The sequence below is a fragment of the Meles meles genome, chromosome 1 (assembly GCF_922984935.1).
Source record: "Meles meles chromosome 1, mMelMel3.1 paternal haplotype, whole genome shotgun sequence".
In the NCBI taxonomy this organism is placed as follows: domain Eukaryota; kingdom Metazoa; phylum Chordata; class Mammalia; order Carnivora; family Mustelidae; genus Meles; species Meles meles.
The window spans coordinates 195,970,877-195,998,753 of record NC_060066.1 but is presented as its reverse complement, the minus strand read 5'-3'; the positions used below and the strand labels follow the sequence as shown (position 1 = coordinate 195,998,753).

Here is a 27,877-nt window from a genome sequence, read left to right as displayed (position 1 = left end):
ATGAGGTTGGCATTTAGCAAGATCTTCTGGCAGCAGCAAGGAAGGTGTTTGGAGGAAGATAGCCGGGAGGCCTGAAACTAGTGAGACTTGTAGAGACGACTGACGGTGGCTTCCTCTAACGGTAGTGGAGAAAATGGAATGTAACCGAGATATATGGAATGTAGAATGACTGAAGGAGGTGTCAAGAATGATTCCTGGTTTTCTTCTTTATGCACAAATTGAGAATAACTTATAAGTTTTTGTACTTCAAACTGGCCCTCAATAGTTTTTTCCTTTCGCAGAAATTATAAATGAAATTTGACCGGACAGGGACTGGACAATTAATCTAAAACAGCACACTTGCAGCATCAGCTCCTTCCTTAGGCACTGCCTGCAGCCGAATACTCAATTCGTCCCAAGTCCAAAGACCTTTGCCCTCTCGGTATTAGGAAAGGTGCACGAGTCCTTCCACCCGCAGGGCGCAGGCAGCGGGTGGCGCATGCCCAAAGACGCCGTGGAGTACTGACGGCCAGGAGAGCGGAGGGCTAGAGGGTCCCGCCATCTTGTCCCGCCCGCGACCGAGCTGGCCCTTGCTGAAGACTACAAGTCCCGTGAGTCCCCGCGGAGGCACTTCCTACCCCCTCACTGTCCGGCCTGCTCCCGCTCCCCCTCCCGGGGCGGAGGCTCTGGCTGCGGCCAGGCGGTCGGCGGGCCAGGTAGGATTTCCGGGGGAAACTACTGTGGAGGCTGAGGAGGCGGCGGCGGCCACCCGGGTGAGTTCGAGGAACAAGGGAAAGTGAGTGAGAAGTACGCGGGGTCTGGCTGTGGGTGTCTCCTAGGTTCCGGCAGTGTTTTTGGCTCCGCGAGGAGGTGGTGGTCCGGGCGGGGGTAACGGCCGGAGCCGCGGTGGGGTCGGGCTGGGGCGGGGCGGGTTGGGCCGGGGCCGCCGCCTCCTCCTCCGCCCTCCCACAACGGTCCCGCCGTGGTTTCTCCGCCTGTAGTGCGTCCGGCGCCGGCTGGCCCACTCCGCCCCCCGCGATTTTGCGGGGCTCTTTTGTCTGGGCAGCCCCTTTGTGCCCGTGCGTGGAGTCGCCTCCTCCGTGGAGCCCGTCGGGCCGCCCCTAATGGGGACCGGTCCCTGGGGATCCGGTTGCGGTAACCGGATCAGGTCAAAGTCCGTTTTTCAAACCGGTCCTCGGTCGGACCTCTGCATCTCGGCTGGGCAGAGCGGAGGCTCGGAGCCAGGCAGCGGCAGACGGAGTTTCTGTTGAAAACCCTCGAGGTTATTGTCTAACTCTGAAACGTCAGCCCCGCGCGGCTTCGCGACACGAGTCTGCAGGCGTTTTTCTCGGTAGGGGGATGGGCCTGTGGAAAAGAAGTGAGCTCCCTCCCCGGGAAACTGGGAAGGGACCGAATTTGCTGCTGTGTCCGTATAGATTGCGGCTGTGATCGGGGAACCAAAGAACCAGTGCGGTTCACACACTTGAATCTCGGAGGAGAGAAAGTGATTTATAGGGCACGAAACAGTCTTTTCATTCATTGCATGCAGAAGAAAGTTGCAGGACTTCGTCCAGCCACCCAGTTCCTCGCCCCTCGTACCCGCCAATCCTTTTATTTCCACTGCGCGAAACAAAAAGTTGGAAGAAAACGTCCATTAATGGAAGGATCCGCATTATAGGGAAACCAGAAACCTAGTTGCTTCTCAAAAGCAACAAAGAGACTAGTTCATCAAGTAATAGGAATGAAGCCAGCCAGTTTGAGGGAGGAGAGGTAGCCCGTACTGAAACTGGTGAAGTGTGTGGATTTAACCAAATTTTGTTAGATAGTGGTAATTTAATATACGCTCCGTTGGAAGACTGCATTGCTAGATTCAGCATAAGCCAAAGCTTTCTGAAAGCCAGTGTGGACACTCCTTTTTTGAAAGTAATTAGTATTTCAAGTCTCTGAAATTAGGACAACTAAGACCCCTTTACATGAAACAGGGAAGATTATCAAGGTTATTATATAGGTTAAATTCCCTCCTAGTCAAATTGGCAGATAAAGCTATTGTACTTTATTATGTTGATATCTCATAATGGAAGTGATTTACTCTGGGAATCCCATATTGTGTTGGTAATATTGTACAGGGATGGAGGTCTTTAATGCAGTTGTTCTTCAGTTTTTAATCCAGCAATGACTGGGGATTGGTTGTTTTCCCACCCGTGTTTTGAGGAAGCATCCACAGAATTGCTCTAGAAGTTTTAAAAATAATCTAAGAACAGTAGTTGCTAATGACTGGCTGTTATTTGTTCAAACACGACATTGCTGGGACTCCTGGTTGGCTCAGGGGGTTAGGCTTCTGCCTTAGGCTCAAGTCATGATTCCAGGGTCATGAGTTCCAGCCCTGTAGTGGGCTCCCTGCTCAGCAGGAAGCCTGCTTCTCCCTGTGTCTGCCTCTCCCCCAGCTTGTATTCACTTGCTCTTTCTCTCTCTGACAAATAAATAAATAAAATCTTTTTTAAAAAATGACATTGCTGTTAGTGTTATTTTTTGAAAACAGCTCATCATATATATTATGTAATTTCTCACTACAGTTCTGTGAGGTGGTGTTTCTAATTTTACAGCTGATAAATGTTAAATTCACAGCCTCTAAAATGTTAAATGACTTGCCCAAGGTCACACAATTAACCTAGATAGGAAATAGTAGCCTAAACTATACTCCAGTCTAGTGCTCTTTTCATTACATTACTTCATACCTGTTGAAGTTACTCATCACACCACCACCCACAGCTTATGATTTATTGAAATTTAAATATTGGAGAAAAATAATGGCAGTACTTCCTAATCAGAGCAAAATCATTTCTAAGGAACCGGAGTTTCTAGAACATAAACAATGTCATACTAAACCATAAATCATATTTAATTTGGGTCCCATCACCTTGTTTGATGGTACATTTTGATTGCCTTGTGCTTCAGACCAAGGCAATTTTATGGAGCCCTGGGAGTGAAATAGTGGTGAGTTACTGGGCTGTAGTTTTGTCTAATCATTACTAAAAAGTTTTTCTAATCTTTGCTTAAAGGTTTTTAAACAAATATGTTGGAGAACATCTATACACCAGTTTTGACTGCTGGAACTGACATCAAAGAAATAACTGAAATTGAGATACTTTTCTAGCCACTGTCAAGACTCAAGAAAATGCTTTCTTTAGTGTTTGCTTTTTGTGAAAACTTTTAATCAGTTTCAAACCTGCAGTTAAATCTTGGCTTTATGTCAGTACATGCCATGAATGTGACATCAGAAATAGAAACTTACTTCACCCCTTTACTTGAATTCTTCTTAGGTAAAATACATAACATGCCAGTGGACTTGAGTCAATACAATTGGTCTAGCCTTTCTAACTAGTAGAAGCCTGTTTTAAATCTCTTACTAAGCCATCATGATGGGAAGGAAATTTTTGCCCTTGTGTGTTTTGCTCTTGGTCAACTTTATTTTGGAATCAATTCATCTATCCATTCAATCAATGTATATTTATTGAAAGCCTGCTGTGGTCTAGACCCTGGAATTAGATTCCTGGAAATGCAGGAATCAGACCCTGAGGACAAAGGAGTGAAAACGAAAGTCTTGCTTCTTGGGGCTTATAGACTGATTAGGGGTGGTGGTGGTTGAGGGAGTCAGACAGTAAATAAGTACTAAATAAAATCCTCTCTTATGTGCAACCTTGAGTCGTGACCTCTTTGAGGTTAGTTTTCTCATCTTTAACACGGAGATAATCATTCCTGCTCTATCTGTGGAATTATTTCAGGAGTAGGGTATTTGGTCACATTATACCCTTTAGAAAAGGAAAAGGAGCATTGGAAGAAGATTGTTTATAAAGAAAGAGATAAAGAGTGAGTAGATTCTCTGGCCTAAAAGAGTATGATGTCTCCTTGTAAGACATTCTGTGAGCATTAATCATGTCTTCACGTGGGCCACCATAACCCGTTATGCACTCATCAAATAAGCCCCTTAATATTTGTTCTGTATTGTCACAGTTAAAGGTCTTAATGGCAAGGACTGTGTCCTAGTCTGTATCCTTACTGCTTAGCACATAAGTCCAGGTGTTTTTTTTGAATTTCATAAATATATATTGAATGAGTGAATGAATAACAAAAGTGGGCAGGGGTAGTTGTGGAGAATACCAGAATACAAATGCAGTGCCACAAATGGTTCTTTTATTCAGCAGATTTCTGTTTTGCCTGTTGGGTGATGGGATCTGGATTACGTTCTGTAGGTACAAAAAAGATGTTAAGGGGAGGCGCCTGGGTGGCTCAGTGGGTTAAAGCCTCTGCCTTTGGTTCAGGTCATGATCCCAGAGTCCTGAGATGGAGCCCCGCATCAGGCTCTCTGCTCAGGCTCTCTGCCTGCCTCTCTGCCTACTTGTGATCTCTCTCTCTTTCTCTCTCTGTCAAATAAATAAATAAATAATCTTAAAAAACAACTGTTAAAAAAAAAAGATGTTAAGGTATTGAGCCTCTGCCTTGAAGAGCTTACAACATTGCCACACCTGACTGTTCTAAGTGTTCAGTAGAGCTGTGTTACAATATAGGAAAGGGACTGAAAAGTGATTTTGGTGCTTGTTCTTGAGGGATGAACAAGAATTCATCCAGTAGACCTGTTACTATTAAGCTAATTTCAGCCAGACTCCCTCAGGCACCACCACCTCGATCAGCCTGAGAAAGCAGTTTGGCAGAGGAATGGATGTGCAAAAGTGTTAAGGTTTGTGTCTGGGAAAGAGTGAGGAGTGTGGGAGCAGCTGGGTAGCTCAGTCCTTTGGCTCAGGTCATGATCGGGGGTCCTGGGATCGAGCCCCTCACTGGGCTCCTTGCTCAGCAGGGAGTCTGCCTCTCCCACTCCCCCTGCTTGTGTTCCCTCTCTTGATGTATCTCTGTCAAATATATAAAATCTTCAAAAAAAAAAAAAAAAGTGAGGAGTGTGGTATAGCTTAAGAGGATTTTGCAGTTGGTTTTTAATATTTTTCGGTTCAGATGCCCCCTCTCAGAAATTTGAAAAGAGGAATGGATTTTCACCCAGACAACTGCACATACGCAAACATGCATATAATTTTAGAAGGTTATAGAATGCTTGGGGGGGTTGAGTTGAAGAATACAGCGGCTGCTGAAAGCAAAGTTTGATGGCCAGGTGTTGAGAAGGATTCACATGTTTTGCTAAGGAGTGCAGGCTTCATGATTAAGGAATTGTTAAACCATCAAAGGTTTTTAAAGCAGGTAATTGACATAATCTCATCTGTTTTGAAAGATAATTGCTTGCTGTCTTTCCGGTAGGTTAGAGCATTTAGGAGAGATACTTAGAGTAAGTGCTAGAAGAGTTGGATTTTAAGGACCTTTTTGTTTGATTTGATTTGATTTAAAAAAAAATTTTTTAAGAGATTTTATTAATTTATTTGACAGATCATAAGTAGGTAGAGAGGTAGGGGGAAGCAGGCACCCTGCTGGGCAGAGAGCCTGGAAAGTGGGGCTCAATCCCAGAACTCTGAGATCATGACCTGAGCCCAAAGCAGAGGCTTAATCCACTGAGCCACCCAGGCGCCCCTGATTTGATTTTAAAAGAGGGAGAGATTTGACCTGTTGGAAGGTGAAGGAAAAGGAGCCCGCAGAGAGGCAGACACTGAAGATCGGCACAAGAGAAAAGGGAGATAAAGAAGCCCTGGAAGGAGATAAAAATGAAACCACATGGAGAGGTGAGCCTTGAAAGGGAAACATGAAGAAAGGATGGAGGAAGATGTGTTTGGAAGTGATGGAAATGGGAACTGAAATTGGGGTAGTCCCCAGTCGCTTACTCTGTACACTGATCTAGGTCCTTTTTTTTTTTTTTTAAAGTAAGCTCTACACCCATTGTAGGGCTCAAACTCACGACCCCAAGATCAAGCAAGAATCACATTCTTCACAGACTGAGCCAGCCAGGCACCCTTGACACTTTTATATGTGTTATTTAATTTTACAAAAATTCCGTAGAGTTGGTGAGCATTCCCTTTTGACAGTTGAAGAAATTATGGCTTTGAGAGATTAACTTCATTCCCAAAGGCACCATATAAGTAATGGAAGAGATCTGGAATCCAGATATATTTTGACTGCAAAGCTCAGGATCACAATTTCTGCCTTATAAGGTCTGTTAAGGTCTAGCGACCTCTTATTTATCTGCCTTTAAGAAGGAAGGGGTTAAGTTATCTGTGGAACGATAAAAGGTGAGAGTGGGCTAGTGGACTTCAGAAAGTGTTAAAAGTTTTGGAACAGCAGTGGTGGAAAAGGTAAGGCAGCCAAACAAAGATGAGGGAGAGGGCTACCCAACAGCAGTTAGGGTGAGCTGAGGTCAGGCACGAATTTTCTGCTAGTCCACGCGTTCTATCTCCTACATTCTCAGCAAAGCAGAATCTCTCGAATACTGTTGTATGGGCCTTAGAAGAAAACATACTATATTGTCATAAAAGGCTTTGGTTTCGCCATCTCTGAGCAGATCACAAGCCTTGTGTTTCAGTTTTCTCATTTCTGAATAGAGTGCCCTGGATTAGTTGGTCTCTCAAATTCTAAGATTTTATGATTTGCAACCAAAAACATTCCAGGGGATTTTAGGAGAGGAAATGTGTTTAGTGCCTGTCTGATTTTTTGGGGGAAGAGGTGGTTGAAACTCTACAGCTTTGAGATTCAGCCTTGGTTTTCAGTTTAACTTCTCTATTATATTTAAAACACCAGGTGTTGATTTTGTCCATCTGAAAGCTCTGACCTGTTTACTCAATATAATATATTTCCTATCTTTGGACTCTGAAGACCTGGGTTCTATTTCCAGCTCTATCACACGTCACTGTGAATATCCAAGTCAGCTAACCTCCTTAAATTTTAGTTTCCTCATCTATAGAATAGGAATAATGACCATTTCTTTAGGGGTATGAGATGAGGTAAAGTATGTGAGAGGTCTTTGTAAACTGTAGAGTGTTTAATAAATATGAGCAAAACAACAAAATTTACAGTCATAGGAATATGTTTGACTTTCCTAACAAAATGGGTATGTGTCGATTGTACTCAAAAAAATTTAAGGTTAAAACAATAATTATGTAGCATTTAGAACTATTAAGCTGGACATACATTTATCTTAAAATATTCAAATCCATTATTAAGAAGGTGGGTTGTGAATGAACAAGCACGGTAGGCTGTTAGTGGCACTGCCAATTAGGATACTGATGTTAGCAAACAGTTTGGTAATACCAATCAGGAGCTAAATATTCATAATTTGCTGATCCAGTAATTTCTTTTTTTTTTTTTTTTTTTATATATTTTATTTATTCAACAGAGAGAAATCACAACTAGCAGAGAGGCAGGCAGAGAGAGAGGAGGAAGCAAGCTCTCCACGGAGCAGAGAGCCTGACGTGGGGCTCGATCCCAGGACGCTGGGATCATGACCTGAGCCGAAAGCAGAGGCTTTAACCCACTGAGCCACCCAGGTGCCCCCAGTAATTTCTTTTTTTTAAGATGAAAAGTTTTTTTTTTTTTTTAAGATTTTATTTATTTATTTGACACAGAGAGATCAGGAGAGAGAGCACACACAAACAGGGAGAGCTGCAGGCAGGCAGGGGAGAAGTAGCCTCCCGACTGAACAAGGAGTCCGATGTGGGGCTCGATCCCAGAACCCGGGGATCATGTCCTGAACCGAGGGCAGCTGTTTAACCCTGAGCCACCCAGGTGTCCTGAAAAGTGTTGTTGTTGTTGTTGTTGTTTTTAAAGATTCTAAAATGTATGTGGAGCAGCCAACACACTTCTGAAGATAAGATGGGGAAACGTGTCCTACCTGATTACAAGATTTATTATAAACCTGGGGGCACCTGGGTGGTTCAGTCGTTTAAGCATCTGCTTTCAGGGGCGCCTGGGTGGCTCAGTGGTTTAAGCCGCTGCCTTCGGCTCAGGTCATGATCTCGGGGTCCTGGGATCGAGTCCCGCATCGGGCTCTCTGCTCGGCAGGGAGCCTGCTTCCCTCTCACTCTCTCTGCCTGCCTCTCTGCCTACTTGTATCTCTCTCTGTCAAATAAATAAATAAAATCTTTAAAAAAAAAAAAAAAAAAAAAAAGCATCTGCTTTCAGCTTACATCATGATCCCAGAGTCCTGGGATCAAGTCCTGCATCAGGGTCCCTCGTCAGCAGGGAGTCTGCTTCTCCCTCTCTCTCTGCCCCTCCCCCTTGCTTGTGTGCTTGCTCACTCTCTCAAATAAATAAATAAAATCTTTAAAAAAATAAATAACGCTTTCAGTAGATACTGAGAGTAACTGTATAGGACAGGTCACAGGGTATGAAGAATTCTTTCCATTCTCTTTTGCTTGCACACACCCAACTTTGCCTCCTCTTCCTTCCTCTGAGTTTAAATCTGAGGGAAAGTATTAGGATTCAGGATATGGGTGTGGTTTTGCTTTATGTATTAAGAGACGACACTATTTCTTATCTACTGGTGATACCAATAAGATTGGGAATTTTTCTAACATTCTTGCATACCCTAATGCTTATATAAAATTAGGTAAGAGCTAAGTGGCTTCTGGAACACCATCTCTTTGTAACTGGGAGAGGGCTTCTCCTTTCATTGTAGCCACAGGCCAGTCAGGACCATTCTGTTAAATATCTTTGCAATCTGTGGCGTAAGATAAATAAGTCTGTTTGTTTGCAACTACGGTAATCATTGCACACTTAATATTTTTTTAATTGTGGTAAAATTTACCATGTTAACCTTTTTTAAGTGTACAATTCAGTAGCATTAAGAACATTCACAACATTGTGCAGCAATCACTACTATCCATTTCCAAAACTTTTCTGTCATCCCAAACTGAAACTCTACCCAGTAAATAATAACTCCCATTGCCTTCCCCTCTCAGCCCCTGGTAAACTTTATTCTACTTTTATGTCTGGCTTATTTCTTTGTTGTTGTTGTTTTTTAACTCTCCCCTCTTTGTCCTTATAGAAAGATGAAAGTTTATTTTGTAGCAATCAGAAGCTTCCCTCTTAACTCTGCAGGAAAGGCACCATTGGAATGAAGTTGAAAAGCGAACATTTAATCATCTTTAGGGCATTGATGTTAAGGGATGAATAATAAAAGTTTTAGGGGATTTGTAAATAAAACATTTTGGTATGTGCTAGTGCTTTTGGAGGGCAGAGTAGAAAGGAAAATATCAAAGAGTAGTTGTTGAGCAACTTCTTCCTTTTAACTAGAAGAGATTAAAAGGGTTAACCTCCTAAACATCAATTATGCCACATTAAATTCTTGTAAATAATGACCCTAAGTATTCTTTCATGAGATAGTTATACTTGGTATCACTATGATCCAGACACACATGAAACTAATTTTTTTTTTAAGTCTATTTAAGTCCATCTTTTGACATATCATTTTTGCTAGATTTCTAACACCGGCTAGATACATGTAACCAGACTTCACCTATTAAATAGAAACTTTAAGGGTGCCTGTGTGGCGCAGTTGGTTAAACGTCAGCTCGGGTCATGATCTCAGGGTCCTGAGACGAAGCCCTGTTAAGTACAGAGCCCAACTCAGGGCTCAGTCCCACGACCTCAAGTTCACGACCTGAGCGGGAACCGAGAGTCAGTTGCTCAACCGACTGCACCATCCAGGTGCCCACAGGATTTTTTTTTTTAATGCAATCTCTACACCCAGTGTGGGGCTCGAACTCACAACCCCGAGATCGAGAGTCACACGCTCCACCAACTGAGCCAGCCAGGCACCCCATTACTCTCTTTAAAGAGACTTTGCAGATCCCTATCCTGAGCAACTTTGTGTGGGTCGTAAAATTTAATGCCCAACGAATGATCTCAGTGTCACTTTCAAGTACTGACAACAGATGTTTTTTTTGTTTTTTTTTTTTTTTAAATTCTTTTTTTTTTTTTTTTTTTTATAGTTTATTTATCTGACAGAGAGAGATCACAACCAGGCAGAGAGGCAGGCAGAGAGAGAGAGAGGAGGAAGCAGGCTCCCAGCCAAGCAGAGAGCCCGATGCGGGGCTCGATCCCAGGACCCTGGGATCATGACCTGAGCCGAATGCAGAGGCTTTAACCTGCTGAGCCACCCAGGTGCCCCAGGATTTTTTTTTTTTTAAAGATTTTATTTATTTATTTGACAGAGAGAGCTCACAAGTAGACAGAGAGGCAGGCAGAGAGAGAGAGAGGAGGGAAGCAGGCTCCCTGCTGAGCAGAGAGCCTGATATGGGGCTCGATCCTAGGACCCTGGGATCATGACCTGAGCCGAAAGCAGAGGCTTTAACCCACTGAGCCACCCAGGCGCCCCTAGGATTTTTATTCTTAAGGAAATATTGGAGGAGGGGCGCCTGGGTGGCTCAGTTGGTTAAGCATCTGCCTTTGGCTCAGGTCATGATCCTGGGGTCCTGGGATTGAGTCCAGCATCTGCTTCTTGCCCAGCGGGGAGCCTGCTTCTCCCTCTCCCTCTGCCTGTCGCTCCCCCAGCTTGTGCTTGCTCTCTCTGTCAAATAAATAAAACCTTAAAAAAAAAAAAAAGAAACTTTAATTTCCTGAACCCCAAATCTAGTCCCAATTATTTCAAGAGAAGAAATAATAGGATTAATTCTAATCTGAACATCTTGAAAGTAAGATCATTCTGAAATCTTATTTTTCCTGAAAATAATGTCCTTTGTAATTCACTAAGATAATTCCTTGAGCGTGCTTTTGCTTATCATTGAGCCACACCTCTATTTTAAAGAGCTGATTCATGCCTCTTTGTGGTAACAAAAAAGACCATGTTTAACTAGGAGGAGGTTTTTTTCTTGAAAGGGGATATTAAGCCCATTTCTTTTTTTAAGTAGGCTCCACGCCTAGCATGGCTTGGACTCAACAACCCTGAGATCAAGACCCAAGCTGACATCAAGAATTGGACACTTAACCCAGTGAGCCACTTCTGTGCCCCTAGTCCCATTTTTAAGTCTTTACCCTTAAGTAATACGTTATATGTTGATTGTGCTTAAAAATAAGCATTTCCTAAATGTAACTTTTTTTTTTTAAAGATTTTATTTATTTATTTGACAGAGAGAGATCATAGGTAGGCAGAGAGGCAGGCAGAGAGAGTGAGAGGGTAGCAGACTCCCTGCAGAGCAGAGAGCCGGATGTGGGACTCGATCCAGGATCCTGAGATCATGACCTGAGCGGAAGGCAGCGGCCTAAACCACTGAGCCACCCAGGCACCCCAGTGTAACTTTTTTTGAACAGACTTCAAAAGACAAAAATTTTTTCCTGTCACATCATTAATAGCTTTCATTCTTTGTTTCATTTTGAGTGTTCAGGATAGACTCTGGTTGTAAATACAGATATAAACAAGTATACCAAGAATATATCATTTTTCCTAGCAGGATATGTACTTTTTGAGATATTGTTGGGTATACACCAGTTGAGCCAATACTCATAAGAAGTATTCATAAGAAATAAGAAGACAGTGGAACAATATTTTCAAAATGCTAAAAGAAAAAAAGAATCTGTCAACCAAGAATTGTGTACTCAGTAAAAATGTATGTTAAATATAATTAAAAAAAAAATTTTCAAACAAAGGAACTGAGAGAACATATTCCCATAGAACCTCACCAAAGGAACTTCTGAAGGATATCCTTTAGGAAGAAGGAAAAATGCTTCTAGGAAACAAGGGTCTGAGATGCAAAGAGGAATGATGAGCAAAGAACATGTATATTAAGGAAAACCTTCTTAAGGACTGACTTAATAAAACAGTAACATCTTTGTGGATATAAAAGGGAAGGTACTCAAATAAATATAAATATGGGAGGGGGTTGAAATGAAAGCATTCCAAGAGTTTTTATTTAGACTTAATGTAAAATATTCATTTCAGAGCTAATAATTAAAGAATAGTAATAGAATAAAAATAAGTAGAAATGAGGGAAAGAGAATGAGAAAAAAATTGATAAAGCGGAAGGCAAAAAAGGAGAAAAGATCAGCAAAGTGGAACAAATGAAAAATAGAACATAAGGTGGTAAAAGGAATACACTCTTAATCACAATAGAAAGAAATTAGAATGTGTTCCCCCAAAACTCTATTTAAAAGACAAAGATGGTCCAAATAAAGAGACTAAATACATGGTAGAGATAAAATATTCATGGATTGGAAAACTTAGTATTATAAAGAAAGTTCTCCCGAGTTTGATTTTTAGATTGAATGTAATTCTAATCAGAATTCCAGTAAGTTGTTTTGTTTTGTTTTTTCATGGAATTTGACAAGTTGATTCTAAAATGTGTGTGGAGCAGCCAACATACTTCCGAAGATAAGATGGAGAAACTTGTCCTACCAGATTACAAGACTTATTATAAACCTGGGGGTACCTGGGTGGCTCAGTCCATTAAACATCTCTCTTCAGCTCAGGTCATGATCCCAGGGTCCTGAGATCATGCCCCATGTCAGGCTCTCTGCTCATCGGGGAGCCTGCTTCTCCTTCTCCCTCTGCCTGCTGTTCCCCTGCTTGTGCTTGCTCTAAGTCAAATAAATAAAATATTAAAAAAAAAAAGACTTACTGTAAAACTGATTATTAGACAATGTGGTTTTGGACCTGGGGTCAAAAAATAGATGCATAGGATAGTATAGAGTGCTGGTAGAGAAACCTGTGAATAGGGAAAATGATACGAGACAAAGGTTGCATTACAGATCAGTGGAGAAAAGATAAATTATTCAGTAATAAACTGAGATCATTTGTTAGTCATAAAAAAAAAATGGATCTCTATCTAATACCATACACAAAAATCAATTCTAGTTGCATTGATGGTAAAACTTTAAAAGGTTAAGAAGAAAATATCTGTCTTATCTCAGGTCTTGTATATGTTAACTTAGCAATAAGTTAAAAATAGAAATAAGACAGGGTGGAGGGATAGGACTGATGGAAAGGGGTTCGCCATATTAGACAAGGTGGTCTGGACAAGGCCCCTCTGAGCAAGTCATATTTAATTTGCCACATGAAATAAAGGGGCAAAACATGCAATTTCTGAGAGTGGAGCATCCCAAGCTGTCTGAACAGCACCTGCAAAGCCCTGGGGTGAGAATGTGCTTGTTGAATTACAGAAACAGCAAATCGGGTAGAGCGGCAGGAACTGAGTGAGCAGGAGGATAGAAGTGAAGTCTCCGAGTGAGTAAGTGGGTTGGGTTATGTAGACTCTCAAGGGCCATGGTAAGAAATCTGGAGTTCATTTCAGATGTAATAGGGAGACCAGATCTGCTTTACTTCTTCACAGGATCGCCCAGACCACTCTGAGGACAACACAATATAAGAGTCTGAGTGGAAGGAGGGTGGATTAGGGAGTTGACACACTAGTCGAGGCAAGATGTGGCCATAGCTTGGAGTTGGGTGGTGAGAAGTGTTTAGATTAAGGATATATTACAGAGGCAGAGGCGGTAAAATTTGGTGATGATTTAGATGTGGTTGTGAGAGAAAGAAAAGAGTCAATCATGACACCGAAGTTTTTGTCCTGAGCAACTGGAAAACTTAAGTTGCCTCTTTACTGAAATCATGATCTGAAATAGCAGCTAACACACTTGCCAGCATTTTTCTTTTTCTTCCTTCTTTCCTTCCCTCCTTCCTTCTTTTCTTTCTCCCTCTCTCACTCCCTCCCTCCTTGTCTCCCTGCCTTCCTACCTGCCTTCCTTATCTATTGCCTTAACTACTGAATAGAAGAGACTGGAAAAAGAACAAGTTGGGGGCGCCTGGGTGGCAGTGTCCTGGGTCGAGCCCTGCATTGGGCTCCCTGCCCGGCATGCTTGTGTTCTCTCCCTGTGTCTCTCTTTGTCAAATAATAAAATCTCAAAAAAAAAAAAAAAAAAAGGAGTGAGGGAGTGAGGAATCAAGAGGTGGTTGTTGTTATGTTTATACATATGCTGTTAGTATATAAACATATTAATACATATTAATAACAGTGTATGTTGTTAAGTATACTATGTCTGAGAAACTTACTAGATTTCCAAATAAAGATGTGTAGTCTGTGGATATACCAATTTGAAGTTCAGAGGAGAGATTCAGTCTGGCAATATGAATTTGGAAGTCATCAGTGTATATATTGTATTTAAAGCTGTAGAACTGCGGCACAGTGCCACGTAGGCTGACCGGGGACCGGTCATCATCACAGTGGACGCAAAAGAGAGCATCACAGCAAGAAGCATCTGGAGGTGCAGTCGGGGAAGTTTCCTGCAGGGATTGCCTCACTTGAGGAAGGAGAACAAAGACTGAGTTCGTAGGCCCCAGTTTAGGGAACACTTCACAATTGCTGGGCTGTGAGAGGCAGTAAAATATTTTGGATTCTATCCTGTCTTCAGGCAATGAAGACAAAGAAAGGGTTGGCTGTGAGGTATGTTTTGGAAATGACTCATACGATGTGGAGGATGAGATTTCTGGTTTGAACAACTCGGTGCATAGTGGTGAGCTAGAAAACTGCCGGAAGAGGAGGGAATAAGGATGAGTGAGGCAGATGATGAATTGTTTTGTGTATGTTGAATGGAGGACTGTGGATATCTAGGTGGGAGGTGTTTAGTGAATTGGACATGTGGATTTGGAGCTCATTCATTTAAAAATTAGTTGTTAATGTGGAATGCCTGGGAGGCTCAGTCACTTAATCATCTGCCTTCAGCTCAGGTCATGATCCCAAAGTCCTGGGATCAAGTTCCACATTGGGCCCCTTGCTCAGTGGGGAGCCTGCTTCTCCTTCTGCCTGCCACTCTCCCTGCTTGTGCACTCTGTGTGTCTGACAAATAAATAAATAAAATCTTTAAAAATAAATAGTTAAATAAAAAAATAGTTATTGTGTACTTACTATCTTCCAGGCACTATTCTAAATATACATATATTTAGAATATATATATCTAAATATATATATCTATATATATTTATATCTAATATATATAGTTTATATATATAATTTATATCTTATATATATCTAAATATATATATATATTTTTTTAAAGTTACATTTATTTATTTTAGAGAAAGAGTACGCATGCCTGTGTGCAGGGAGGATGGGCAGGGGGAGAGGGAGAGAGAGAATCTCACTCAGACTCCATGCTGAACACAGATCCCAACTCGGGGTTCAGTCTCAGGATCCTGAGATCACGACCTGAGCCAAAATCAAGAGTCTGGTGATTAAGTAACTGCACCACTCAGGCACCCCTCCAGACACTATTCTAGATGTTAAAGATATAGCAGTGAAAAAAAAATAGGCAACACATATGTCCTGAAAGAATTCATATTTTAGTGTGAGGAGATAATAAACAATAAATAAATTTATAACATAATGTAGAAGATAAGTGCTCTGAGAAATACAAAGCTATAGAAACCATGGGAATACTTCTAGCACAGGCATTCAGTTAGGTGGAGACACGAAGTAGAGTCCTCTTCTACAAAGACTACTCAGAATTCTTTCAGCAAGATACCCTCCTGTTTGTGATTCTCTAAAGACAGAGTTTGTTAATTGAAACTTTCTGTTAGCTAACCCTGGATCATCATCCTGATCATCTAGTGGATAATGTGGTTAACAGTTGAGATACTGTTAATTCTGTCTTCTGTATCTGCCAGCAAATCCTGTTATGTTTACTAACCGTTTCCAGATGTTCTCACTTACATATCAGACATTTATTCAGTGCCACATACATCGGAAACAAAATACTGACCTCAGATCTGTTAGCATGAGGGTTCAAATAGAGCTTTGTTGGAGCACCTGGGTGGCTCAGTCGTTAAGCGTCTGCCTTCAGCTCAGGTCATGGCCCCAGGGTCCTGGGATCAAGCCCCACATCAGGTTTCGTGCTCGGCGGGAAGCCTGCTTCTCCCTCTCCCACTCCCTGCTTGCATTCCCTCTGTCACTGTGTCACTCTGTCAAATAAATAAAATAAATAAATAAGTAAACCCACAGATAGAGCTTTGTTTACACTAATGATTACACTGTGTTCAGGCTTCTAATGACTGTACCCCATATTAATACCCCTATTCTCTCTAATTCCTTTTATACTTGTTGGAAGGTTAACACTCAACTCAACTTCTTTGACTTCTCAGCTAATCTTTTTTTTTTTTAATGATTGCTCTGGGAATTACAATTCACATTTTACCTTAAAACAACCTAGTAATCTTGTTCAGGTATATATCAATTTGATTTCAGTATATCTTGTTCCTTTTCCCCGTGGTGCTGTTATTCTCATACAAATTATGTATTTATATATCATAAGCCAGTTGCTATGCTTTTATAATTATTGCGTTACACATTGTCTTTTTAATTAGGAAAATAAAATTATATACTTTTATACTGTCTTTTATATTTACCTGTGTAGTTACTTTTCCTATCGCTCTTTATTTCTTCCTATGGATTCTGGTTACTGTCTAGTTTCTTTCACGTCAGCATAAAAGTCTTCACTGTTTCTCATAGAACAGGTCGGCTAGGGATGAATGCCTTCAGTTTTTGTATATCTGGGAATGTCTTCATCTCTCCTTTGTTTTAAAAGGATAGTTTTGCTCGATGTAGGATTTTGGTTTAAGTCTTTTTCCTTCATCATTTTGAATCCTAAGTGTGGATCATTTTGTGTTTATCTTACACTTTTTTGAGTTTCTTGGATGTATTTTTCATCATTTGGGGGCAGTTTCAGTTTCCCATTATGTGTATGTCTGTATCCCTGATGGTTTGTATGCTTGAAGGTCTGTTCTCTGAGGCTCTCTTCATTTTTCTTCATTCTTTTTTATTCTGTTCCTCAGACAGGGTGATCTCTGTGAACTTGTCTTTGTTTTTGCTGATTCTTCTGCCAGCTCAAATCTGCTGTTGAGCCTACCTAGTGAATTTTTCTTTTCAGTTATCATACTTTTCAACTCCAGAAAATCTTTCTTTTTCTTTTTTTAAGGACTTTATTTATTTGAGAGAGAGCATACAAGTCGGGTGAGGGCCAGAGGGAGAAGCAGACTCCCTGCTGAGCAAGGAGCCTGATGCCTGGCTTGATTCTGGGACTCCAGGATCATGACCTGAGCCACCCAGGTGCCCCAGTCTTTCTTTTTTTTCATACAGTTTCTATTGCTGTTGCTACTCTGTATTTGACGAGGCATTTTTCTCACACTCTATCTTAATGCTTCAGACATGGTTTTCTTTAGTCCTTTGAAGTAGTTAGAAGAGTTTATTTAAAGTCTTTGTCTAGGGGCACCTGGATGGCTCAGTCGGATAAGCGGCTGCCTATGGCTCAGGTCATCATACCAGCGTCCTGGAATGGAGCTCCACATCAGGCTCCCTGCTCAGTGGAGAGCCTGCTTCTCCTTCTCCCCCTCCCTCTGCCTGCTTATGCTCTCTCTCTCTCTCTCTCGTCAAATAAATAAATAAAATCTTTAAAGTCTTTGTCCAGTAAGCCCAACATCTAGACCTCCTCAGGTACGGTTTTGTTGACTGCTTTTTTCCCCTGTATATAGACCATACTTTCCTCTTTATTTGTGTATCTCATAACTTTTTCTGAATACTGAGTGTTTAAAATAATGTGGCAATCTGCAAGTCAGATTCTCCCTTCCCAACTGCACATTGCTTTTTTATTTAGTGACTTTCCTGGATGAAATATCTGTAGAGCCTGTATTCTTTGTTGTATGACCATTGAAGTCTCTGCTTGGTTGCTTTAGTGGTTAGCTAATGATTAGATAGAGATTTTCTTAAATGTCTTGAACCAGTAAATTATCCAGTCTTTGCCAAGGGGTTTCTGTCTGTTACATTGGCGTATACTTTCAGTTGTTCCCAGCAGGCAGTTTACAACTTTGCCTTAGCCATTACTTCCTGCTTGCACAGAATTTCAAGGTCAACCAGAGGTTAAGAGATCAGGGCCCTCTCAGGCCTTTCCTGGTATGTCCAGAGCCTGCAAATGCATGTGCCCTTCTAGATCCCTAAGAATATGTCAGAGCTGGGCTCCTGGGTGGCTCAGTGGGTTAAAGCCTCTGCTTAGGTCATGATCCCAGGGTCCTGGGATCGAGCCCCACATGGGGCTCTCTTAGCAGGGAGCCTGCTTCCTCCATTCTCTCTCTGCCTGCCTCTCTGCCTACTTGTGATCTCTGTCTGTCAAATAAATAAATAAAATCTTAAAAAAAAAATAAAAGAGTATGTCAGAGCTTTCCAGAAGCCCATACAGACCTCTCAATCCTGGACATTTATGGTTTTTTGTTCAGTGTCCTGTTAGCCTCCAGCTGGTATCACTGCCTTAGGCTGTCGGGATGTTAAACAACTACCACTGACTGTTTTTTGAAAAATGTCCAAAGGATAGGGCTCTTCACACAGAACAAGCTCTGAGTCAGGTCCAATAAAGATAAGGAGAACGGAGTTTCTTGGTGCTATCGGTCAGATCACATACTAACAGCTCTCTGGGGATGGGGCTTTTAGGGATCTCCAGATTTGTTCTGTCCTTTCCAGTAGCTGCTAGGCTGCTGGTTTTTATAACTACTGTGGTTGTGAGGGTCTTGGTTTTCAAGGCTAACCCAAAGCTGGGGAGAGGGAAGTAGGAGTCAAGGTAGTTAAAATGTCATAATACTCAGTGGTCTTACCAAGATTCAGCTGGTTTTCTGTCTGTCTTTTTTTTTTTTTTTAATTGCAGTAAAATATGCACAATATCAAGTTTACAATTTTTTAAAAAGATTATTCATTTATGTGACAGAGAAAGCATACAAGCAGGGAGAGGGGCAGAGGGAGAGGAAGAAGCAGGCTTCCCACTGAGCAGGGAACCCAATGTGGGGCTCGATCCCAGGACCCTGAGATCACGACCCGGGCCAAAGGCAGGCACAACCAACTGAGCCACCAGGCACCCCTGAAGTTTACCATTCTAACATTTCTAAAGGATATAGTTGGTGACATTAAGTATATTCACATTGTTCTACAACCATCACCACTATCTATCTTTAGACTTTTTCATTTTCCCAAACTGAAACTCTGTACCCATTAGTGATGATAATTCTTCATTTTCCCCTCCCTCGGCCCCTGGAAACACCATCTGACTTTCTGTCTCTGAATTTGACTCCTCTAGGTGAAGTGGAATCACATAATGTTTTCCTTTTGGGTTTAGCTTATTTCATTTAGCATAATGTCTCAGGATTCATCTGTGTTGTAACATATGTCAGAATTTCATTCCTTCATAAGGCTGAATAATGTATTCCACATTTTATCTATCCATTCACCTGTTGATGGGTATTTGGGTTGTTTTTTATTGTCAGTAATGCTACTATGAACATGAGTGTACAAATATGTATTTGAGTTCCTACTTTCGGTTCTTTGGGGGTATATATCCCGAAGTGGAATTGCTGGGTCATATGATAATTCTGTTTTTAATTTCAATTTTTTTTAAAGTATGGGACCCAGCATGGAGCCCAGTGTGGGGCTTGAACCCACAACCCTGAGATCAAGATGTGAGCTGAGATCAAGAGTCAGATGCTTGCAGTGCCTGGATGGCTCAGTGGGTTGGATGGCCAACTCTTGATTTTGGCTCCGGTCATGATCTCAGGGTCCTGGGATTGAGCCCCGTGTTGTGCTCTGCACTCTTTGGGGAGTGTGTTTAAGAATTCTCTCTCCCCCTCTCTGTACACCTCCCCTGTGCATACTTGCACTCTCTCTCTCTCTCTCTCTCTCAAATAAATAAATAAATATTTTAAATAATTACCTTTTAAAACAAAAATCAGGCACTCCCCCATCTCTGCCAGTCTTGACAGCTTACTTCGTGGTATGACCCAAACCCTCATTTCTGAGGAATCTGAACCACTAGTTACCATGCTTTTCTCAGGCCAGAGTATCCAGTTTGTCTGCTCACATACTCTGAGTGGTGGGAAAGGGAATACTAATGGGCACCCAAGTAGATCATCTGGGTTCCAGGTATATTGTCACTGTCCCCTTGTGGAACAGCAACCCTACTTCTTTCTGATTAATAAGGATCAGTTACCCCTGCCAAGAATGGTAATTCCTCCTTTGCCGTTTGATCCCTAGATACAAGAACTCCAAAATGCACAGGTGACAGCCATAGCTTATAGACTCTAGGGATTCTTTCCCCACCCCCTCGGGATCCTTTTGTCTCCTGTGGAAGTGTTCTCTTTTGGTAATGTAAATCTTTACAGAACCCAGAATTGCAGGGATAATACACACAAATTCCCCAGGTGGGTCTTTGGGATTTGATGATAAACAGGGTATATTGTGTTTGTATCCCCCATTTTCCTATATCCTTGTAATTTTCCTGTTGAAGACATAGCATATGAAGGTCTTTGATTTGGGGTATGTATTGCATCCAGGAAGTTGGCATTCTATCTAGCCGTGCCTTCATCGGGTCATTTCAATGCTCTTTTAGGTTAGGAGCTCCTAGATGATGCTATATACGATACCATCAGTAGATCCCGTGCTCCTGGGACCCATCTTGCACTTACTATGAGGAGGTGATACTGTGTGGGATGATGCTTACTGGTAGATTAAACCTTTCCTGAACTCTCGTGTGGTGATGTTCCAGAGGGCAGGAAGGGCAAACCTACCCCCAGACTATGTCTTTATTCCTTTTAGAATAAATTGTTCGCCTTTTCAAGGTGGGAGGGGCCAATATAGTCATTCAGCTTGCCATCAAGTGGTTTCCTTAAAGATGATGCCATATTGGAGCTTAGTGTTTGCCTCTGTTGCTGGCCATTTGGACTTTTGGCCGCATCAGTAACTGGAGCATCCCAGTAAGTGGGAGTTCATGCAGTTGTCCATGCATAGTATATATCTCTGCCACCATGACCACCTTCTTTCATTTGCCCATTTAGTCGGCACTGGGGAGGCCATGACAAAAGGTGGCTGACAGAAACTGGTTGAGTCATTGTCTACTTCGTTGTTTAGTGCTTCTTTCATGGTAGATGTTCTCTGAGGAATGTTAGGTCTAGGTCTTAACTTGGTTGTATCCACTCCATAGCCCTCCTGCATGCTTCTGCCCTAAGACTTCCTTGTCGCACTATTCCAGTCTTTCTACTTTTAAGCCCCCTGACCAGCATGTTGCAACATTTGCCTCCCACATCTGTGTATACACAGTAGATAGTCAAGTGTATTGCCTAAAGCTCTGCCCATTGGGAAGGTTTTCCTTTTCCACTGTTTTCGGAGCCACCCCCTGAGAGAAGCTTTAGTGTGGCGCCTGTCCGGTTTTTGCTTGTACCACATACAGCCATCTGTGAGAACTGTAAGGGTTTTGTCTTTGTCAGCTGATGATAGAGCCCCCCATATGGCCAAAAAGGTATATGCTGAGGGAGGAGCGCTTGTATGACAGTGGTGGGTGAGATGATGGTTTAGGCTCTCTGCTCAAGCTTGTGACTTCTGGTCCTATTTGTGCTTGATCTTGGTTGTTATCACTTTCATCTTACGTTTGATTGTTACTGGGTCCACCCAACATTATAACTTGGTGTGTTTCACAGAACCTAGGTCATGATGGGTGATTCTAGATAAATGGGCACTTGGTGTCTTGGTGGTCACCTGCTCTGTATCTATTAGGATGCAGTATCATGCCAGGAGTCATTGTGCAGAAGACATTTGATTTTCCACTACAAAAGGCATGACCTTGCTCCAGAACCCCAGGGGGTCGTGTAGTGATTCTCCCACTGGGGCTTGCCACAATACCATAGGATCTGCCAGGTTGTTTATCACTATCCAGGCCTGCATAGTCCTTTCCTGTTTTGAGCTACTCTTGAAATGCACCTTTTTATGTCTCCTGGTTTAGAAGCCATAGCAGTATTCTCAGATTCTCAAGTGGAATGGTTCCCTCTTAATTGTGGGAGATGCACAGTGCAGGTATTTACTTGGTTGCCTTTACTTGAATGGCATGTCTTATCAAGCCCTTACTACTGGGCCCGTAAAAATTTTACTGATGTAATGGGTTCCTGAATCTTTGAGACATTTCTCTCTCATTCTGTGGAGTAAATGTCTTCTGACAAGGTCTTCAATGTGCTTTCCACCCCTTGCTTCTCTGGCCCAATTAGCAAGATGTTACTAATATAGTAGGTCACTGAGGAGCACCTGGGTGGCTCAGTTGGTTAAGCTTCCAACACTTGGTTTTTGGCTCAGGTCGTGATCTCAGGGTGGTGGGACTGAGCCCTGTGTCAGGCTCCACACTCAGCAGGGAGTCTCTCTGTCTCCCTTTGCCCCTCCCCCCTCACAAATAAATAATGAATCTTTAAAAATATATATATATATATCTTGAGTCACTGAGATGTCCTGCAGAAAGTCCAGATGACCCATGCCTCTTAGGACTATATTATGTAAGAAGGTTGCAGAATTAACATAATCCTGTATATAAGTGTGTGCTGTAATCTATGTGAATGTGAATTGTTTCTGATCCTGTTTACTTAAAGAAATAAAAAAAAAATTAAAAAAAAAAGCTTATTCCTGCAGTCGTTGACTGCGCACGGTGCTCCTGGGCCTATTAATCTGCTCTTGCAAACATACCTCTGGCGTGGCAGCTCTAGTTGAAGCTAATACTAGATTCAGTTTGTGGCCATCTGCTGCCTGCGTCCAGGATTTGCCTGATTGCTTCAGGGACCACACAGTGAATTCTGCACCCTCCAGGGGTATTGCACTAATTTCTGCCAAACCCCCTCCCTTAACTGTGGCATACAACATTGTCTTGTTTTGTTATTTATTATCTTGGCAGGTGGGCTAGGGCAGGCTTATTTTCTTCTACCTAGCCTTTCCCAGCGTGATAACTCTTACACCACAGCCCAGCAACTCAAAATAGGGATTGCCCTAATTCCAAGTATGTCTGTTTCAATGATACATTCAGGAACTGAAGAAACGACCAGCAGGAGGGCTCACGTGCGCAGTACTCTTCAAGTGCCTGATATAGCTAGAGCGTTCCCGTCCACACCTAGACCACCACTGTTCACCACTGGTGAAAATTTAAGAGTTGGGCGGGCACCTTGTACCAGGATTATCTGTGTTACAGCTCTCACCAGTGATGAGGGATCCTCATTGCTATCTAGTCTGTGAGCAATTCAACTCCAAAACCCCTTTATACTCCCGATTTTTTCAGATCACTCCTGGCACCAACTATTGGTAGGTTTTGTTCTCTGGAAAGCGGACTCTGAATTAGAGTTTAGCAATTCAGACTGTTTATTAGGGAATGCCCTTGGGATCCAAACCGAAGAGAATTATGAAGCAAGATTGGGCAGACTGATCCTAGTCTAATTAAAGGGCCCGGAAATATTTTTTTGTTTTATTTTCCTACTTGCATTCTAAACTGACAACTTACTATATCAAAGATAACTTCTACGTTCTTTAGGCAAAGCCAGTTCCTTCTAAGGTATCACTGATATCCTTTCTCAGATGTTTATGTGAGTTTTGTTGGGGGTCTTGTTGTTTATTTTTACATAAAAATTTTCCTGTTTCTTTGCACTCTGGCAAATTCAAGACGGGGATTGGAAAAGAAACTTACTTGAGTAAACTGAGAATAATATATTTTAAAATGAAAATTAGCCTTAAATGTTTTATGGTATATTTGTACTATATATCTGTATCTAAACTGTCTTAAAGTAAATCCCAGTTGGTAATGTTCTCACTTAATAAGTTATACATTTCTGTAATGTTCCAGTTTTAAATTATAATCAGTGTTACTGATTTTAAAAAAAAGTTGATGGATTTTGTGTTTTAAGTATATAATTTACCTTTTCTCTTTTTAGAAACTATACCCCACCTCCCAAAACTAGTTAATAGTGGCATGGAAGATCCATTTGGTGAGTATTACCTGCATTTTTCTTACTAGATGATATTTGTGGGGTGTTTTCCAAAAAAATCATATTGTGGACTAGGAAGACTAGTTAGGAAGTACTTAAAATTTAAAATAGGCATTTAAAATATGCGTCAACCATGAAAGGGACCAGAGGCCGTTTTTTCCTTGTTTAACCTCAGCGTGCTGGAGTAAGATTTTGATTCAAGCATTTTGTGATTCTTTGCCAAATGTAAAGAAGTCTGGATCTCGTTTTATGGTAGTATAACTTGAAGTACAGTAAAAATGTTACCAATGTTACATTCCGCTCATGCCCAGTTACCCTAGAGGACTGAAGTCTGACACTCTGGCTACTGGTACAAGTAATTAGATACTCAGGTTAATATCTGTTGTCTTGCTTTGGGAACATGGTTGAAAACTTGGCAAGCTCCAAATTTATCTTCTGCTTTTAATGACCCTAAATTGCCATGGTGGGTTTCTGCCACGCCCCCCCACCCCCTCAGCTTACTTTACAAGTTCATCAGCATAATCCTCAGTGTGAACACTAGAGGGCAGTCACTACTTTTGTCATAAATTCTATTACCACGTTAATTCTGGAGGGGATTACTTATGAACAGTTTAGTAAACCGAGTTGATTTTGGTTGCCTGGTGACAAATCCTAAAGAACATGTACATATGAGAAACTAGAGTAACATTTGACTACTCCAAAGGTGTTTACTGGAAACTTGTTTTTTTCTCTCTGACCTCCTTACCTCACCTTACTTAATTGAATCTAATTAATTAAATCCAACAAATTAATTAAATTTACTAGAGAATACCAAAGGGAGAGTTGCTATAGAAGTTATGGTTTGTCAGTAGTCAATTGAAACATAAATGGAGGGGCGCCTGGGTGGCTCAGTGGGTTAAAGCCTCTGCCTTCAGCTCCGGTCATGATCTCAGGGTCCTGGGATCGAGCCCCACATTGGGCTCTCTGCTCAGCGGGGAGCCTGCTTCCTCCTCCTCCTCTCTCTCTCTTTCTCTCTCTGCCTGCCTCTCCGCCTACTTATGAGCTCTGTCAAATAAATAAAAAAAAATATTTTTTAAAAAAAGAAACATACAAAAAAACAAAACAAACAAACAAAAAAGAAACATAAATGGAAATGTGCTTTTGCTCACCAGTAAGAGAAAAAGGTTGTGTTTTGTGCTAGTGAGACTTTTCCTCTTACACTTTAAATCTTGGAATCTGTAACTTGATTAACTTTTATACTCAATGTGGATTCTAGAGAAAAATGGAATTTTCTTAGTTGCTTATAAAACATAGTAATATTTGCGGGGCACCTGGGTGGCTCAGTCGGGTTAAGTGGCTGCCTTCGGCTCAGGTCATCCCTGGGCCCTGGGATCGAGCCCCATATCAGGCTCCGGGCTAGACCAAGAGCATGCTTCTCCCTCTCCCTATACCTGCCGCTCTGCCTACTTGGGCTCTCTCTCTATCTGTCAAACAAATAAATAAAAATGTTAAAAAAAAAATATTTGCTAGTTTATGGTCCATTCAATACCATTTGACAAAGAGTAGAATTCTGAATGTAAAATAAGTTTGATTCTAAGAAGATGGAGTCCCTTTAGGATAGGGTGAGAGTTTTGTTATAATTAGATTGGCTGACAGTTAGGTAGATGGTTTGAAAAAGGATTATTTGTTGTATTCTGAAAATAAAAGTGAGGGATTTTGACCCATCAAGTTCCAGAGGGACAGACCTAAGGCCTCTGGGACCTTTCCTATGTGGACAGATACTTACACATTTCATTATAAACTATTTTAATATCACCTTTGTTAATACTGCCACTGGTCCCATTGGAAGTCTTAAATATTGAGAAGCTGTCAGATTCACTCTGGTGAATATGTCTTCCAAAATTACAATTTTCTTTTGGAAGCCTGGCTTATATCACAGGCAGCAATTACTGTCCATTTTCTTCGTAGTGATAGATGCACTTTTGTTCAGTTTTGAGAAACTATCTGTCAAATATCTAAGCCTGAATAACAGTTTGTTATTCAAGTAAAAATGGTATTTCATGAAAAAAGCTGGCTAGTTGAGCTTACAACTCAACCACCCAAGTACTTTTATTGAAGGTAACTGTTAGACTTCAGTATATGTTTATTTTTTTTAAGAGAATTTTTTTTTAAAGATTTTATTTATTTATTTGACAGCCAGAGATTACAAGTAGGCAGAGAGAGAGGAAGGGAAGCAGACTTCCTGCTGAGCGGAGAGCCGGATGCGGGGCTCGATCCCAGGACCCTGGAATCATGACCTGAGCTGAAGGCAGAGGCTTTAACCCACTGAGCCACCCAGGCGCCCCTAGACTTCAGTATATGTTATGTGCATACGTACCACTTCCTTACACAGAAAAATAAAAGGACATGTACTGAAGCATAGAGATTTATTAAAATCGGTGATTTTTACGGCTTTGCCCAGGACATTCTTAAATCAAAACTGGCATTGTCTTTAACTGCAGTAATATCATGGTGAGGACCAAGAGTCCTATTACAGTTTGTGCTGCTGCCTTGACTTGCATTAAGGTACCAGCAGTTTCGCTCACTATTGCTTTTGCACTTTTGGTACAGTGTCAACACTGAAAAGGCTAATAATCGTTTAGTATTATTAAGTAAGTATATAGCTGTACCTCTTAGACTCCTGGAACGATCTCAGGGATCCCCAAGCATCAGATGACCATACTTGCTTCAGTTTCCTGAAGTTTAAGGAGTCTGTTCCATGGAAGAAAAGCAACCCTGGGGCACCTGGGTGGCTCAGTGGGTTGAGCCGCTGCCTTCGGCTCAGGTCATGATCTCGGGGTCCTGGGATCGAGTCCTGCATCGGGCTCTCTGCTCAGCGGGGAGCCTGCTTCCCTCTCTCTCTCTCTCTCTGCCTGCCTCTCTATCTACTTGTGATCTCTCTCTCTCTGTCAAATAAATAAATAAATAAATCTTTAAAAAAAAAAAAAAGAAAAGCAACTCTGGGCAGAGTCAAGACTTGTCCTGGAAATGTACTGGGCAGGGCTCCAGTGTGCATCCAGTCTTGGACAGGTAGCAGAAGTATGGTCAGAGGGAGTGAGCAGTTCTGAGTTCTGTGATTTCTCCCGAATTGACCATGACCCACCTATAGCTTTCAGGAGTTGGTTAAAGATCACTTCTGTAGGATGAAGTGAGTGTTCTGAGCTTATTAAACTGCTGAGTGTTTTGAGAAGAAATTTATCAGCACTTCAGTCAAGATAAGCTGAGGACCATGCTCACCTGGGCACTACACTCTTATATTCAAAAAGAGGATAAATGGCAGCAAAGATCGTAGTGATGGCAGCCTTCAGTGTGTCTCTTGGGTCACTGTTCCAATCTGACAGATGTCTCTCTGGGTGTGGTGCACAGTTGTCATCCTGGATAGCACTACTAATCTGGGGACATGGTTCAGTCCTGTGTCATCTTCTTATTGATTGCCAGGTGCTTCTCGATGCTGGGCCTCCAAGAAATTTCCTGGTTCTCACCTCTTTTTCCTTTAGCTCTGCCTCCTGGAGGAATTCTTCATCTTTATCCTCACTTGAAATTTTCTTTTCTACTCTTACATTCTGAATTTCTGGGAGGTTTTACTCGGGGAATGTTTCTTTCATAGTATCCTTTTATTGTTTCAGCAACCTGTCTTTGCCTTGCACAGTCCCTTTTCCCCTAAAGTTGCTTTTCTGTGTTTGTTTTGATCTGTTTTATGTTAGGGTTTTCCTCTGATGTCTCATAATAATTAGCTGTCTGCTCATGATTAAGAGTGGGAAGCTTTAAATTAGAAGCTTTAAACGCATAGACTGATTACCTCTGGGCCTTTCTGTAGGGTGAGCTTCCTGTCCATCTTGTTGAAGAAAAAGCCCCAAGTCAGTAGGAGCAGATTTTCCCATCACTGACTAGATGTCTAGATGGTAAGGAGAGAAGAGGACTTGGCGGTGGCAGGGGCAGGGGGGGTGGTGGTGGTGGGATGCTCCATTCAACTCCATTGTGCACGTGGTTGCCTAATTCCCCTCAGTTTTCTTTTCTTTTTTTTTTTTTTTAAGATTTTATTTATTTATTTGACAGAGAGAGAGATCACAAGTAGGCAGAGAGGCAGGCAGAGAGAGAAAGAGGAGGAAGCAGGCTCCCCGTGGAGCAGAGAGCCCGATGCGGGGCTCGATCCCAGGA

At 41.8% G+C, this 27,877-nt stretch overlaps 1 protein-coding gene across 4 annotated transcripts in view; it reads left to right on the top strand.

Moving 5' to 3' along the window:
- Positions 1-443: 443 nt before the first annotated feature.
- Positions 444-27,877, top strand: part of PHACTR4 (phosphatase and actin regulator 4) — a 109,158-nt gene continuing 81,724 nt past the window's right edge. For 3 of the 4 annotated variants that reach the window (XM_046012223.1, XM_046012217.1, XM_046012233.1), the window contains exons 1-2: positions 444-752; positions 23,648-23,701. In XM_046012223.1, the coding sequence (XP_045868179.1) occupies positions 23,686-23,701 (16 nt within the window). In that variant the 5' untranslated portion in view covers positions 444-752; positions 23,648-23,685. The remainder of the gene's footprint in view (positions 753-23,647; positions 23,702-27,877) is intronic. The other variant, XM_046012242.1, reaches the window with a different exon arrangement.